We start from the raw sequence: 17,777 nt of genomic DNA on the forward strand, positions 1-17,777 counted from the left end.
CCGGGCGGTGTGTTTGGGATCATTGTCATGCTGAAAGACCCAGCCATGTTTCATCTTCAATGCCCTTGATGATGGAAGGAGGTTTTCACTCAAAATCTCACGATACATGGCCCCATTCATTCTTTCCTTTACACGGATCAGTCGTCCTGGTCCCTTTGCAGAAAAACAGCCCCAAAGCATGATGTTTCCACCCCCATGCTTCACAGTAGGTATGGTGTTCTTTGGATGCAACTCAGCATTCTTTGTCCTCCAAACACGACGAGTTGAATTTTTACCAAAAAGTTATATTTTGGTTTCATCTGACCATATGACATTCTCCCAATCTTCTTCTGGATCATCCAAATGCTCTCTAGCAAACTTCAGACGGGCCTGGACATGTACTGGCTTAAGCAGGGGGACACGTCTGGCACTGCAGGATTTGAGTCCCTGGCGGCGTAGTGTGTTACTGATGGTAGGCTTTGTTACTTTGGTCCCAGCTCTTTGCAGGTCGTTCACTAGGTCCCCCCATGTGGTTCTGGGATTTTCTTGTGATCCTTTTGACCCCACGGGGTGAGATCTTGCGTAGAGCCCCAGATCGAGGGAGATTATCAGTGGTCTTGCATGTCTTCCATTTCCTAATAATTGCTCCCACAGTTGATTTCTTCAAACCAAGCTGCTTACCTATTGCAGATTCAGTCTTCCCAGCCTGGTGCAGGTCTACAATTTTGTTTCTGGTGTCCTTTGACAGCTCTTTGGTCTTGGCCGTAGTGGAGTTTGGAATGTGACTGTTTGAGGTTGTGGACAGGTATATTTTATACTGATAACAAGTTCAAACAGGTGCCATTAATACAGGTAACGAGTGGAGGACAGAGGAGCCTCTTAAAGAAGAAGTTACAGGTCTGTGAGAGCCAGAAATCTTGCTTGTTTGTAGGTGACCAAATACTTATTTTCCACCATAATTTGCAAATAAATTCATAAAAAATCCTACAATGTGATTTTCTGGATTTTTTTTCTTTACTAAATACTTTTTTGCCCCACTGTATATGTATATAGACTGTGATCGAGGCAGGTGTGCCTTGTCTGTTTTTTAATGAATAAAACTAATTAACTATTGATTTCATTCATTTGAATGTAACATAATTCAATTCAAAATATACCATGCTATTGTTTTACAAATACAGTTTTATATATATGTTTCTTAGCACCCACCTAAACAAGTGAATAATGGATTTACTTTTGATGATGTATATTCAATGGATTTATTCAAATAAACGCCCACCCACATCTGCGCACCACTACTACCACTTACAGGCATGCACGCTGGAGGTATAAAAGGCATATGCCGGCAAGAATGCGGTAAAAATGGGCCTGTTTGTAAGGGGGACATATAAACATTGCCCAATTTTTTTTATAGGCAAAATACCATAAATCCTATGTAAAAGCAGTATAAGTGTGTGTGTGGGGGGGGGGGATCTATGAGTGTGTGTATGTGTGATAGATGGATGATGTGCTGCAATCCTTACACCCTGTCCTCAAAGGGGATTTTCTCCCCTAATCTAATCTAATTCCTCTTGAGACAATGGCTGCAGGATTAGACTTGCGATGAGCCAACACCTCCCCTAACCCCAGTTTTGTGTCCCTGTGTCAGTCTCACATACATCCTCTACTGTCACGTTCTGACCTGAGTTCTTTTGTTGTCTTTGTTTTAGTATGGTCAGGGAGTGAGTTGGGTGGATTGTCTGTTCCTTTTTCTATGTTTTGGGATTTCTGTGTTTGGCCTGGTATGGTTCTCAATCAGAGGCAGCTGTCTATCGTTGTCCCTGATTGAGAACCATACTTAGGTAGCCTGGTTTCACTTTTGAGTTGTGGGTGATTATTTTCCGTGTCAGTGTTTGTTCCACACGGAACTGCTTCGGTTTTGTTATTTCACGTTGTCGTTCATTGTTTTGTTCAGTGTTCATTATTCTTATTAAAACAATATGGACACTTACCACGCTGAGCATTGGTCCTCCGATCCTTCCTACTACTCCTCTTTGTCAGAATCGTTACATCTACCCCGTCTCAACACCCATTCATTAGAAACTCACTCATTCCCAGTAATGTTTGTAATCTGCATGTGCCGATGCACAAAGAAAGCATTCCTCGACTCTGCATAGAAATTGAGCGGAGAAGATTATTCTCCTATAACAGGGAAATAAAGCTGATGTCGGTGAATATGGATTAGGCTCGTAACATCACTGAGAGATCTGACAGATATGCGTACATCCTGGTTGTGGCGGGTGAAGAGGTTTTCACAGGGGCTGTTAGAAGGTGTGACGAGATCAGCATCAGGCTGGCACCTTTTGACACTGTTCCCGGGCTGGGAAGTGTGATGGATGGATGGATGGATGGATGGCAGGTGCCCTCTCACATATCACTATAGTTTATTTAGGGCTGAGACCGATGTTCTGTTTTGATGTTTGTTTCACTATTCGCTGTAATTAAGATGAGATAATAGACAATGTGCTCACTTACAAATTATTCTTTCAAAAAAAGTTGGGTGCTGGATCCACATTTGTTAAATCCATTTAGTGCCGTGCATGGTTTCCTGCAGTGTGAGTTTGATTGAATACCACCCAGTGTTGATATACTTGTTGAAGTCGGAAGTTTACATACACTTAGGTTGGAGTCATTAAAACTCGTTTTTCAACAACTCCACAAATTTCTCGGTAATTTTCCCAACAATTGTTTGCAGACAGATTATTTCACTTCTAATTCACTGTATCACAATTCCAGTGGGTCAGAAGTTTACATACACTAAGTTGACTGTGCATTTAAACAGCTTGGAAAATTCCAGGAAATGATGTCATGGTTTTAGAATCTTCTGATAGGCTAATTGACAATATTTGAGTCAATTGGAGGTGTACCTGTGGATGTATTTCAAGGCCTACCTTTAAACTCAGTGCCTCTTTGCTTGACATCATCAGAAAATACAAATAAATCAGTCAAGACCTCAGAAAAAAAATGGTAGACCTCCAAGTCTGGTTCATCCTTGGGAGCAATTTCCAAACGCCTGAAGGTACCACGTTCATCTGTACAAACAATAGTACGCAAGTATAAACACCAAGGGACCACGCAGCCGTCATACCGCTCAGGAAGGAGACACATTCTGTCTCTTTGGTGTGAAAAGTGCAAATCAATCCCAGAACAACAGCAAAGGACCTTGTGAAGATGCTGGAGGAAACAGGTACAAAGTATCTATATCCACAATAAAACGAGTCCTATAATCGACATAACCTGAAAGACTGCTCAGCAAGGAAGAAGCCACTGCTCCAAAACCACCATAAAAAAAGCCAGACTATGGTTTGCAACCTCACATGGAGACTAAGATCGTACTTTGTGGAGAAATGTCATCTGGTCTGATGAAACTAAGATATAACTGTTTGGTCATAATGACCATCATTATGTTTGGAGGAAAAAGGGGGAGGCTTGCAAGCCGAAGAACACCATCCCAACCTTGAAGCATGGGGGTGGCAGCATCATGTTGTGGGGGTGCTTTGCTGCAGAAGGGACTGGTGCACTTCACAAAATAGATGGCATCATGAGGCAGGAAGATGATGTGGATATATTGAAGCAACATCTCAAGACATCATTCAGGAAGTTAAAGCTTGGTCGCAAATGAGTCTTCCAAATGGATAATGACCCCAAGCATACTTCCAAAGTTGTGACAAAATGGCTTAAGGACAACAATGTCAAGGTATTGGAGTGGCCATCACAATGACCTGACCTCAATCCTATAGAACATTTGTGGGCAGAACTGAAAAAGTGTGTGTGAGCAAGGAGGCCTACAAACCTGACTCAGTTACATCAGCTCTGTCAGGAGGAATGGGCCAAAATTCACCCAACATATTGTGGGAAGCTTGTGGAAGGCTACCTGAAACGTTTGACCCAAGTTAAACAATTTAAGGCAATGCAACCAAATACTAATTGAGTGTATGTAAACTTCTGACCCACTGGGAATGTGATGAAAGAAACAAAAGCTGAAATAAATCATTCTCTCTACTATTATTCTGACATTTCACATTCTTAAAATAAAGTGGTGATCCTAACTGACCTAAGACAGGGTATTTGTTTTAGGATTAAATGTCAGGAATTGTGAAAAACTGAGTTTAAATGTATTTGGCGAAGGTGTATGTAAACTTACGACTTCAACTGTAAGTGTGGACTGTGTGGAACTGTGTTTAGATACGCACTGCCCAGTATGACTGCAAATCAAATACAAATCAGTTCCATAGAGGCTGTGTGTGTGGAGGCTTTGTGGTAGATTTGATGAATTATTAAAGTTCCATTTCCTTTGTTGTTTCACACTAGGAGAGGTAATCTACCGTTGCTCTTCAGAGGGGAACAAATATAGATGTCAACTGTTGTTTTTCTCTTGGTTTATTTTACTGGGTTTGGTATCTGGTAATTGTACTGATCTCCGCTGTGTGGAAAGTCAATTTTCCCCTGCCTCCTTCCACAATAAAACCCTTGGATCTTCATCCAATTAACATTTTCCACTACATGGGACTCACCATATATTTTTTGTGCAGCTGAAAAACAGAGGCAATAGAAAGATAATATGTAGTAAAATAAATGAATCTTTGATGGAAAATGTGGACATTTTAAGGACATCTTTTGGCCAGCTTGAAGGAATTAGCTACATAGTCATATTTTATTTATTTAAATCCTCCAACCAACCTGTACTCCAGTCACGATCCACCACTGGGTCTCCGACCCACAGTTCGTGACCATTCATCTACATCCCATTGAGACAGTCCCGCTCTCAATATTCAAGCGTTGATAATTAACATTGATCTAGCATGCCATTGACTTGGCCTCAGCATGAACATATTGATGTCACTCCACAACCATAACCATTAGTTCACATCACAAAATAATAATTTCACGTCCCAGCGGTATAGATTACTCTTCTATTAAGTGTCCTTGACTAGGACGTAGGGGGTCTGCTAATCTACGATGACTACATTACAATGTAGCCTCACAGTCTTCTCCCCTACTTTAAGACTATTGTATTTCCTGGTCATTTAGTCTGTTTTATTGAAAGTGGCTTCTAACGTGTAGTGCATTTAACCACCTGCTGAGCCTCAGAGTTTCACTGTAAACTGTCAACGCGCCAACTGACCGACCAAGTCACATGTATAATAGCCTGGTACTCATTCATTCTCTGTGGGTCTGAAATAAAGCCAAGCCTACAATAGCAAGGGTATAGAGGTAGAACATTAATGTGTCTGTATGTGTATAGTATTTACATTCAATTATCCATATTGTCTGAATATGTTTTATGTGTTTTACCCAAATGTACAAAAGAGGTCCGTTTTCCCCTTCTCACCTGGACCAGCCTCCACTGCTATGTTAGTTTATCATTACATTGTCATAATGTAGTTTATCATTGCTTGGTTTTGTATTTGAGATGGGGCTACCAGGCATGGTTCTCTACGCCTGCAGAAGGGAGGTTATGCTGTAAACCTGATGGACTGATACACATATCTACAGGGAACTGTGCTACATTCCAGGACGTTTATGCCTTCCTTATTTTGTATGTTCAGCAATACGTGAGGATTTATGGAAAATCATTTTTGATAGGTATATTACACAGTATAGGATTGCGCTTTAAATCAACACAAATGCTATGTTTTAGATGATCCACACAATTACCGAACATCAATAGCAAGCAATGAACAATTATAGGCTTATCAGTAACTCGCCGCCTTGCAGTCTAACATGTGCGTCTAAGAACAAACGGAAAGTTCAATATTCTGCTACTGGCATCTTGGTGAGTAAAATACAAGTTCAATCATAATGGGCCTTTTTGTTATTAAAAACAAAGCCTTCGTCACAATTCATTGTTTTGACCCAGATGGTCGTCGGAGTTGTGGAGCGTGTTGTTGTTTTGTCTGATCGTCTGTCAGGTGCAGCAGTGTGAGGCAGTGCGTTTCCCATCTATATTAATGCTTTTGCACGTCTAGGGAGAGTTGCTTGCAGCATGGGATTCTAGCTGCACTGTGTGGGTATGTTTGGTCCTGTCGGGGGATAGAGGTTGAAAACACGACTGTAGTCAAGCGTATATAGAGTTTCAGGTTTGAGTGAGAGAAGCACTGTGGAATGTGGAGTGAGATGGAGAGAAAGAGAGAGAGGGAGCACTAGCTTCTTGCTGGTATGTTATTAAACAAGGAGCAGGTCCTCTTTTGTGTGGGGTTAAGGCTCACGTGTTTGTGTGTGTCAGAGAGAGAGAGAGAGAGAGAGAACGAGAGAGAGGGATAGAGAGAGAGGGAGGATGGGATGCAGGAAGCGGATTGGCTCAGCTCTGTAGTAGGGTGTGGCTATAGGCTGTGAATGACTGCTCCAACCCATCTCACTGTCAGGATTTGGGGACAGTTATCAAGGAGTAGAAGGGGAGTGCTGAAATAGTGTGAGTGAATGCGAGACAGTAAGCGAGAGAGTGAGGGAGGGAGAGAGAAAGAGAGAGAGAGAGAGAGCTTTAGGCAGGCTGGACGGTTGCTATGACACTGCAGTCTTTTTTTTCTCTCCAAGGAATGTGTCTCTCTTCTTCTTCTTCTGGCCATGACCCTGGCGGATACTTTACTCTTGTTACCCACCCATAGAGAAAGAGGAGAAAACAAACGAACAGGCGCACAGAAGGGAGGGAGAAAAGAGGAGGAGAGGGAACCCTGCCCTAATACAACGCACTACAGGCTGGACTGTGGAAATTAAGGAAATGTGTCTACATCAGAACGGATAGACAGAAAGGGAGGGAGGCCGAGGTGAAGAAGGAGAGAGGCAGTGAGACAAGTAGCAGGTAGACCTGCAAAACAGCAGCTGTTGGAAGGGGGGACAGAGGAAAAGCAGAGAGGGGGAGTTAGAGAGGAGGAAAAAGAACGAACAGGAAAACCAGACAAGGAAAGTGATAGAGCGATCACCTAATGGAAACCAAAGAATGCTCTCCTCATTTCAGTTACCTATCCTTTTCTTGTGGATCTTTCCCTTCACTCATCCCCACACATTCACCCTCAGTGTTGTCTCTTGGTCTGCACATCTTCTCTCTTTTGAACTTTTCTGCATGTGAGGGAAAGTGAAGCCAAGACAATGGGCACTGGTGAACATTCAGAATCAATTCAAACTGGATGGACTACTAGCGTGCGTTCTTAATGAAGAAGTGGTTCTGGTGTAAAAGAGACTGATTGGCTAAAACACTGTCGTCGTCAACAGTAGCTGTTTTCTCTGCCAGAGCGCACCTGCTCCGGAATTTCTAATGTTACCAGGTGTGACATATCACTCAGCAGACCGACCAGATTAGAGCAGTTCGGGTAGTGCCAAGCGCTTCTGCGAATATGTGCGTCCGATTGATCTAAGATTAGCAGGAATTGGAAAAACGAAATCTTATTTTTCAAGTGATAGACAGCTGTACAGTAGTTGTGGGATTCAGGAAAGGAACATAATAACGAACAGCTGTTGTAGGATTAAGCAAAGGGAAACCGGAATATACAGGTGTTGTAGGAGTAAGCAACGTAAGAAATTTGAGGTGATGTGTTTTAATCTTAGCTGGTCTATCACTGCAGGGGCACAGTTGGACTACATGCCTGATCGTGCTTCAGTTTCTGTGGTGAAAACACTGTAGGCTGGTTAGCTTAGAAACTATTGGGAACAGTTGCTGTTCCACATTACTGGCACCACAACTCTGAACATTTGTCCCCTGAGCACACGTTGTTTGGACTTTGTGTCTCTGTTCAGGTCTTAAGCGACTTTTTTTGTGTGGGCTCTCAAAGACCACTTGAAGCTCTTGAAGGAACGGGTTGAATTAAAACTTCAGCTGTCGCTAGCGTCTCACCTCCAGTTCGTCCATGAGGCGCTCGAGCACGGACGAGACGCCGTACCGGCGCAGTCCCTCACTGGACAGCAAGCCCGAGACGCCGCCCTTCACCTCGGGCTTCCACAGCTACAGTGGCGAGTACGAGTATAAACGTCCGCCCTTTGCGTTTGGCTTCCACACGGCGCCTGGGCCGCAGGCGGCTAAAGGCCGCTACAACACCTCGCAGGGGAAGAAGTATGTGGTGTTTTATCTGGACCTCTCCTTCATCTTCCTCCTAGAGCTGCGGCGCTGCAGGATGGCTGAGGGCTGCATGAGGGGCCTGCGTTACGGCATGGTCTTCTTCAACCTCCTCTTCTGGGTGAGTCCAGCTTTTTGGTATTTGGAGTGTGTTTGTGGTGGGGGTGTTTTTCAATGTGGCAAGTCTTGGTGAGTCCAGTGTGTGTGTGTATGCGTGTGTGTCTGTCTGACTGTGTCTGTCTGTCTGTATAGGTGTTATATGAGTGATTGTGTGGGTGTGCTTCATTAAATTTAGTTTTTTGTATTTCTATGTGGGTATATTTCTGCCTGTTTGTGTTCAGAAAATGCATGCGGAAACCTGTTTGTATCGCAACTATCACTTTATTGAAATAGTCACTCTCTAATTCGTTATCCCATCTATCTTACTCTTTTGCAAAAGTGGCTGCTGTGAACTCGGTCCGTCTACGACACGATCCTATCTTTTTACACTCGGGGGCTCTTGACTGTCTGTGTCTGTTTGACCGTGTCAGTCTCACGGCGATAACGTCCATCCCCTCACTCCTTTTTGACGCCTGCACAGCTCTCAAATGTGACCATTATGCTTCAAATTTACTGCTCTTTCTCTTCTTTAGCATTCTCTCTCTACTCGCCCTTCATGACTTTCCTTTATCCTTTTCTCTGCATGCCCTGGGAATTTGGGTCTCTACAATGTGCTGATTCTGGCAGAGCTCTTCAACTGGAAATGGTTGGCCTTTTGAATGTCTGAAGCTAAATGACAGGGATGGAATCATGCGAGTCGAGACCTAGGTCGGTGTGGCTGAAGGATGTAAAGCAATCAATTTTCTGTTCTCACTCCCTCACAGTATTTACTGCCCTCGTAAAATTTGATTAGAGTAAAGAATGTCAGATTCGAGAACCAAGAGGAAATTGTAGTACCATATCGGTTTGAGCCGGAGTATACTGAGGCTGAGTTGTTCCGTTTGCGGGCTGACCGAGAGAAAAGAGAGACAGGAGCGAGCAGATGTTGAGGAAACACAGGCTCTTCCAAGAACGCACGGCGACTGCTGGTGCAGTTGCTGGACATACCAACAGACTGTTTTCCGATAATGGAGGAAATAGAACATCAGACTGACGATCCAGCTGAAGATGGCGTGTGTGTACGTAACTAAACCACTACGATTTCTTGTCCCTCATCAATCCTGGTGTGTTGGAGACTTTCTTTAGAATGCCCAGGATCACCTTGGAAACGCCATGCCACACTTCACAGTCCAAATGGGAAGCTCTCTGAAGCGTAAGTGTTTTGGCCATTATTACTCACAGGGTATATTTATATTGCTCTCTAAGATGAAAATAAATAGCTGTATTTTCGAGTATCCTGCCTACACCCCATAATGTAACTGCCTACTGTACTCCCCTTCAAGTTTGTCTGACAATGACGACATGCTGGCTAACGAGTGGATGTGCGCCATAGAAAAATAATGTATGGGACACACGCACTTCAGAATCTGGGTCTACATAAACATGAATGTATATTACGAAACAGTGTAATAAGTATAAAGTTAATAGTGGTAGTACATTCCTCAAGTATACAAGACCAAGAGAGCCATCAATAGCATTGTGGCAGGTAGCCTTTCGGTTAGAGTTTTGGGCCAGTAACCGAAAGGTTGCTGGTTCGAATCCCAGAGCCGAGAAGATGAAAAATCTGTCTGTGCCCATGAGTATTGCTCTTAATCTTAACTGCTCCTGTTAGTCGCTCTGGATTAGAACGTCTGCTAAATTACGTAAATGTAAATATATTGTGCCATCATCAATACGGCTAATTATCCCTCGGCCTGTAATATTTTATGTTTTATAGGCCTAGGCCCATTTATTTTCTGAAATTCACTGAAGAGGTGGTCCTCCCCTTCCTCCTCAGAGGAACCTCCACTGCTGCCTATCCATGTGGTAGGCCCACCATTTTGTTAAACAGGCTGTTTGCATTGGCTTTTTTTTTGTCCAGATTCCTATGACTAATCAATTTTACTTTTTAAGCTATGATCAATTTGTCAAACTTGAAACCACTGATAATGACAATGGGATGAAACTCCTGGACAACAGTTGTGATGGTCTATTCTATACTGGCCATTTTACTTTGACCTGTCCTGTTTTTAGGATGTTTGTTAACATGACATCACATTTTTTTATTTGATTGCGTGCCATTTAGATTAGGCTATTTGATCGGAGAAGCATGATGTTAAAAGGGTCCGTCTCATTACATTGTCATACATTTCATCTCCAGCCTGTAAGCTACAGAAAAGGCCACATCCTCTTTCTACCATATCCTATATCTGCTACATGATTTATCATAGATATTATTTTTGACGGAACGTTGGTGGAGAGCCGCAGCGATGCATCTCTCCAACAGCACCCTTGAGGGGAGTGCTGGGAATGGAGAAGCAAAATATTTTGCGCCCCCTGCCTTTGACCAAGTGGGCAGTGCTTATCACAAGGTAGCATCAGCGCTCACCCAAAAAGTCAATTTGCCATTGGTTGAGAGAATTTTTAATTGTTTTTAGGCAAAATTATGTGAGGTTTTATGTGTTGTTGGAGGTGCGTCTCGGTCAGTTTAGCTCAGAAAACGCCGCCCTCGTCAATCTGCAGCCATGTGCAGATTGACAGGATAGGCAGTAGGACAGGATAACATAACGATAAGGATTGGGTAGAGAAGAGTGTCTGAACTGAAGACATTCAACTTTAGAACCCGGTTGGTCCAGCAGGCTGTCAAGTGGCGGGAAGATTAACAGGTCATATACAAAGACCCATACTTCAAAGTTGACACACCAAACCTACCTCCCAACATCGCCCCGGTTGAAAAAACAGCCAAGGAGGAGCTGGTGGTAAAAATCATTCAGCCTAACTTTAGCTAGCCGAATGATGGCAGTGTAATATTGTGGAACGCCATCAGTAACGTCATGCAATCATTGGAAAATTCCAGAAAATTATGTCATGGCTTTAGAAGCTTCTGAAAGGCTAATTGACATCATTTGAGTCAATTGGAGGTGTACCTGTGGATGTATTTCAAGGCCTACCTTCAAACTCAGTGCCTTTTTGCTTGACATCATGGGAAAATCAAAATAAATCAGCCAAGACCTCAGAAAAAAAATTGTAGACCTCCACAAGTCTGGTTCATCCTTGGGAGCAATTTCCAAACGCCTGAAGGTCCCACGTTCATCTGTACAAACAATAGTATGCTAGTATAAACACCATGGGACCACGCAGCCGTCGCTCAGGAAGGATACGCATTCTGTCTCCTAGATATGAACGTACTTTGGTGCGAAAAGTGCAAATCAATCCCAGAACAACAGCAAAGGACCTTGTGAAGATGCTGGAGGAAACAGGTCAGAAGTATCTATATCCACAGTAAAATGAGTCCTATATCGATATAACCTGAAGGGACGCTCAGCAAGGAAGAAGCCACTGCTCCAAAACCACCATAAAAAGCCAGACTATGGTTTGCAACTGCACATGGGGACAAATATCATACTTTTTGGAGAAATTTCTTCTGGACTGATGATTCAAAATAGAACTGTTTGGCCGTTATGTTTGGAGGAAACAGGTGGGGGCTTGCAAGCCGAAGAACACCATCCCAATCTTGAAGCACGGGGGTGGCAGAATCATGTTGTGGGGGTGCTTTGCTGCAAGAGGGACTTGTGCACTTCACAAAATAGATGGCATCATGAGGCAGGAAGATGATGTGGATATATTGAAGCAACATCTCAAGACATCAGTCAGGAAGTTAAAGCTTGGTCACAAATGGGTCTTCCAAATGGACAATGACCCCAAGCATACTTCTAAAGTTGTGGCAAAATGGCTTAAGGACAACAAAGTCAAGGTATTGGAGTGCCCATCACAAAGTCCTGACCTCAATCCTATAGAAAATTTGTGGTCAGAACTGAAAAATCGTGTGCAAGCAAGGAGGCCTACAAACCTGACTCAGTTACACCAGCCCTGTCAGGAGAAATGTGCCAAAATTCACCCAACTTATTGTGGGAAGCTTGTGGAAGGCTACCCGAAAAGTTTGACCCAAGATAAACAATTTAAAGGCAATGCTACCAAATACTAATTGAGTGTATGTAAACTTCTGACCCACTGGGAATGTGATGAAATAAATCAAATCTGAAACAAATCACTCTCTACTATTATTCTGTCATTTCACATTCTTAAAATAAAGTGGTGATCCTAACTGACCGAAGACATGGGAATTTTTACTAGGATTAAATGTCAGGAATTGTGAAATACTGAGTTTAAATTTATTTGGCGAAGGTGTATGTAAACTTACGACTTCAACTGTAAGTGTGGAGTATGTGAACTTCTGACTTCAAGTGTATTTAGCAGTCTTATGGCTTGGGGGCAGAAGCTGTTTAGGGTCCTGTTGGTTCCAGACTTGGTACATCAGTACCGCTTGCTGTGCGTGATGCAATAATTTCCATGGTAATGTGAAATGTTCATTCAAATAATGCTAACTGATGTGGCTCATGCAAAGGAATGTATTTTCTTTCATTTCAGTTGAGTGGATTAAACAACCCACAGCACAGATTGATGGGTGCACTTCCTGCTTTTCCTTACCGCACGGCTCCTATGGGTACGTTTGCAATAGCCTGCAGTCCACCCATTATGACATCGTTGTCTTGAATGGGATCACCCGTTCTATTCAATGAGGGGATTAGATTAATCTGGCCCGGGCGCGTAGAATTCTGTGGGAAGATCTCAATTGCATACTCCTTGCGCCCTCTCTCGTCTCTTTGTTTGGCAATTCAATGCCGAGACACCAGTCATTGTTTATGTAATATTAAATACATCATTTTTTATGCATTTTAGTTAATTTCGGGAAATTCAGCATTTTGATATAAAAATACAGAAATCTAAATACTCAAACAATGGAACCAGAGACTGTCTGGGGTACTGACAATCAGCAAGGCAAGTGTTTTATAAAGGGCCCATAAGTGTTTTGTGGTGAACTTCACCTTTAACGCCTGGCTGTTTGTTTATTACAACTGTCAACACTATAAACACACTTTCACAGACAAAAAGCATGCTCATTACCAGCAGACAGAAACTCAAACACACACACACGCACACACATGCTTTCTCTCGCTCGCTCTCATATAAACACACACTGCACCTAATACATTTTTATGAAACATATTTTCCTCATACACAGACAATAAAAAAGGTCACAGCCAAGGTTACTATAGTTTGGGGTTTTTGTGTTTGTTTTTATTTCTATTAGTTTTAAGAGTTTTATTTGAAATTCAGTTTAGTTTCAATTAGATTTCAGAGTCTTTTTACTCATTTCTATTTAGTTACATTTTTATAAAAACAAATGTATATTTCAATTTTATATTATTTAGTGTCCGTTTTTGTGTTAGGGACAGAAAGTAACCTATGTCTGTGAGGCTTTTGGGATGGATTTTGGGACATCACATCTTGCCACTGTGGGGAAGTAATACATGAAGTGATGGGTCAGGTCATAGGTTAGGTTAAGATTTAAAGGTTTTATTTTAATTTCAGAGTAACTTTACTAGTTTCTATTTCGTTTTATAAAAACAAATGTATATTTCGAGTCATAAGTACAAAATCTTATTTACAATGACATCCTACTAGGGAACAGTGGGTTAACTGCCTTGTTCAGGGGCAGAACGACACATTTGAACCGTGTCAGCTCGGTGATTCAATCCAGCAACCTTTCAGTTACTGGCCCGACGCTCTAACCACGAGGCTACCTGTCGCCCCAAAGGTAGACTCATGTAATGTAATGAATGAAGTTAACAGTGGTAGTGGTTCAATTTCCGCAACATCCAGGAGCGTTGAAGCGCGACTCTAAACTTCTCAGCCGTTTTGGTCCTGTAGCTACCACGTTGTAGCAGAATGAAGCGCACCCGTGCACATGCACAGATACTCTGTGTGACATCAACCCGACTGGGCACAAACTGGTTGAGTCAATGTTGTTTTAGCGTAATTTGTCAACGTATTGTGATGTGGAATCTATGCTGTAAAATACAATCATTGTAATATCCACTATAAGAAAAAAACTATAGGCAGGGCAGCACCTACTACTGGAGAGTTGAACCAACCGGTCACCAACCGGTCGATCACGACTGGTCAATCTCCAAGGCTTTCCTAGTTGATCACCAAACATTTCTGTAAAACAAACAGTCTTGCATTCCAATTTTTTTATATACGTTTTGCGCTGTTCGTGGTAGGTGCACATGATTCAACAGCCCTAGCACCGGGAAGGCAAAGTGTTCCCAATTTGAATCATTTCATGTGTCTGAAAGTAGAACTATGCCTACCCGGCAGACCCAGAGAGCAAATCAAGTGTACCTATAGGCCTACCGCTGGCCAATCAGATAGCTCGTGTCTGCACAGTTTTCTTTAGCCATAGACTGCAAAAAGAAGCCTCAAACGCACAGTGAAGTTGATACTGTAAGATTTTGAAACTTTTAAAACCATGACTAGAGAGTAAAAAGCATCTGTTTTATGTGTAAGTTCATGTTTAAGTTGTTATCCAGCACTGTCAACACTTTGTTCAGCGTTTTTACAAGCCGTAAAATGCACATTCTCCCTACTTCGACACGCTACAACCAGCACTTCAGTGGCAGTGAATGAGTATAGCATAGTGTTAGCACAACTTTATGACCTTTGATCACATGAGTTTTGTTCATGCCGTCGACATGAGGTGCAAGTCGGACAATTGTCTTACCCACGATGCAACACACTTTTAAAGGCGGTCACCAACATGAACGCACCCAAACTCAATGTGACCCACCAGATTCAGAAGCTTGAAAACCCCACTAAACCCATTAGGTTATTGTCCCCCCCCCAAAAAAAACTAAACTGAACTTATGGGGATTTTCATTTATTTTTTGTTACTTTTGGAGTCAAAGAGTTTTTCAAACAGGATTGTTAATTATTTTATTTCAGTGTACTAAATTGTTTGTTCATGATTAGTTTTAGTTTACTATTGTAAAGATATTTAAAGATAATTCACAACACAGAGGACTAGAGGTCAATCGGGAATTAACAATCAATGGAAATAGTTGTTTTTCATTTCTACATCTGTTTTAGAATCGGTGAAGGAGTTTCAGTCCTGGACTCATAGCTACATGTGGCAAGTTTTCATTGGTTCGAATGGTCTATACATTGACCTTGACGCAGGATACTTGTTATTTGGCCATTGGCCAAAGGCCAAGGAATTCTAATTGGTCAACCACAGGCTAGGGTTGGGGGTTATAAATTGCATAATGTCGCTTTGATCTGTGGAGAATCACTGAGGACAGGGACGAATGAACATCTACTTCCCAGCATAACATCAATGATTTGTTCTCTTTGAATAAACCTATATTTCTCCCCCTGATTTGCTTTGGGATCTGTGTTATTGAAGAATAACATCAACTGATAACACTTGGTACCATGACCCGGATGAATTGGTCGTGACCAACAACAAGGAACAACTCATCAGCTGTGTGTTGACCCTGGGTGAAAGAGAGAGGGCTGAGCGCAACCCACCATGGGAGTCAACTCTTAATCTCCTGATTGATGACATATCATATTCCTGGGTGAGTCTAGACCCATGTCATTTAGAAGAACCAAAGCAGATTAAAATGAGTGCATGCAATGAGTGATACGTATCTGTGATGTATAAGGGTTTGAGTCCTCTAGTTAAAGGTTTGAGTCCTTTTATTAAAGGTTAGTCCTTTTCTCTATTGAAGGTTTGAGTGCTTTTGTTAAAGCCCTATCAGTTAAATAAGCCATAATTGATTAAGGGTGTGAAACCTTCCTATTGCATAGAAGTGAGTTGCTATTTGAGTAGCAATTTTTACATGTGTGGGAAATGTAAGCCTTGTGAGCTTTTGAAGTGAACACATGTTTTTATGGTTAACCAGGCCCTGCAGAAACAATTAGTGTTCTAGAAGATAAGAGGTTAGAGTCCTCAAGGGGTTGTATGTATGTAATATATATATATATATATATATGAGGTTAAGTAAATATATAAGATATATATTATACAACTTTTGACGTTAATGTAATGCCATTTTTAAGTGAGAAAACCACTCTGGAGAAGGGCGGAACGGCTGATACGGATGTGAATATAAAAGAGATTTTGAATTCACTGTCTAGTGATATAAAGAACCATTTCAAAGTAGAGGAGAGTAGGCACGAGATAATAAATTGATATTCTGTCATTGTTGACAACGATGGAATATGTCTGAAATTCAAAACGCTTGGGGAAAAATACAGAGAATGTCTAACTCATTGACATTGCAGAGAGATATAGAGAGTTTGAGGGTTCTTGGTGAACAGATAAAAACCTTAAAATGAGAAATTCAACTATTGTAGGAGGAGATACGGGTGAAAAAGCAAGACTTGACCCCCACCTGTGGGCTCTCTGTTCCCTCCATCTATTCCTCGCACTGAATTGCGCAAGGCAGATCAGGTTTCAAGCATCTGGTCAGCACTACCTGGCTTTGAGTCAACAGATTCTGACAGCGGTGACGAAACAATTTCTTAGGCCAACCAGAACACAGGCTGTAAAAAGGTACTAAAGACAAACCTCCAGTGATATGATTCACACACAAATCAGCATCTCCAAAACAGTTGGATGAATGGTCAAAGACTGAAGCATCCACGAGACGTGGGTATGAAGACGTGGGACCATTTGAAGCGATATAAGAAACTCTACAATCGATATCCTTATGATGGGTTACAATTATTAGCCTTTGTTTTGAGCAACCCTGAACATGGCGTACTTGAAGAAGGTTTATAGAGCAGAGGTGGTTAGACACAGTGGGTTATCTGACATGGAAGATGGAGATGCACTCAATTCCTCCAAAAATGGGGCAGTCACCCATCAGTTGATGCAATCCATACACGATGATTTGCAGAAAACAAATTGTTTCCACAACTACTGACTGGGAGAGACAAAACTATGGCAACTTCATTTACAGGCGGTCACGACTGGACAGGGACATAAATCAACATGATATACGAGCTGTCATCAGAGTTGTGCAGGTTCCACGTGAAACCGACATTATTCGTTCAGCAGAAGAGAAACCCGGTGTATGTCATTACTGCGGGATTTCTGGTCACTGGCAACGAGATTGTCGGGAAAGGAAACCTGTCCTTATGAGGAATGGCCAGGAGAAGCAGAGTCCATCTAAGGGAAATTAGAAACAGAACAACAGCCCCAATGACACAATGCTAATGCAGAAATATAAGAAGCTCTTTCCGGCTCAGCAGCAGAGTTTGCTGGATGCCATGGAGGTGAACTAACAGACCCCTCTTACATCCTATCTCAGATGGTGTACATATTAAATTGGATGGAATATATGTGAACATGATGGTTAACAACTTTTTTGTCTGTTGCTGTAGATATGAGTGCCCATATCTTATGCAAAACATATATGTCCTCAGTACACGGGCAAGAAGATGAGAGCTACGGGGGGGGGGTGAGACAGATATGAAACAGACCAAACCATTATACATTTCTATTGGTCCAATGAAGAATAATGCAGGAGTGTGGATAGGCTCCTTTGAACAACCTATTTTAGGCCTTAATGTTATAATGCAACTTGACTCTACACTGAACATCTCTGAAGGAAAGGTGATGTGGCAAATTAGACAACTGCAGGGCTCTACAGTTCAGAACCATCCTATTTGGACTGCGAAGAAA

General features: G+C 42.1%; 1 protein-coding gene across 2 annotated transcripts in view; it reads left to right on the plus strand.

The window, feature by feature from the left end:
• Positions 1–17,777, plus strand: part of LOC109895550 (tetraspanin-4-like) — a 116,125-nt gene that overhangs the window by 27,561 nt on the left and 70,787 nt on the right. Inside the window, exon 2 of one of the 2 annotated variants that reach the window (XM_020489321.2) lies at positions 8,107–8,186. In XM_020489321.2, the coding sequence (XP_020344910.1) occupies positions 8,124–8,186 (63 nt within the window). In that variant the 5' untranslated portion in view covers positions 8,107–8,123. Of the gene's footprint in view, positions 1–6,373; positions 8,187–17,777 lie in introns of those variants that run through there. The other variant, XM_020489320.2, reaches the window with a different exon arrangement.

This window comes from Oncorhynchus kisutch, linkage group LG8, assembly GCF_002021735.2.
Source record: "Oncorhynchus kisutch isolate 150728-3 linkage group LG8, Okis_V2, whole genome shotgun sequence".
In the NCBI taxonomy this organism is placed as follows: Eukaryota; Metazoa; Chordata; class Actinopteri; order Salmoniformes; family Salmonidae; genus Oncorhynchus; species Oncorhynchus kisutch.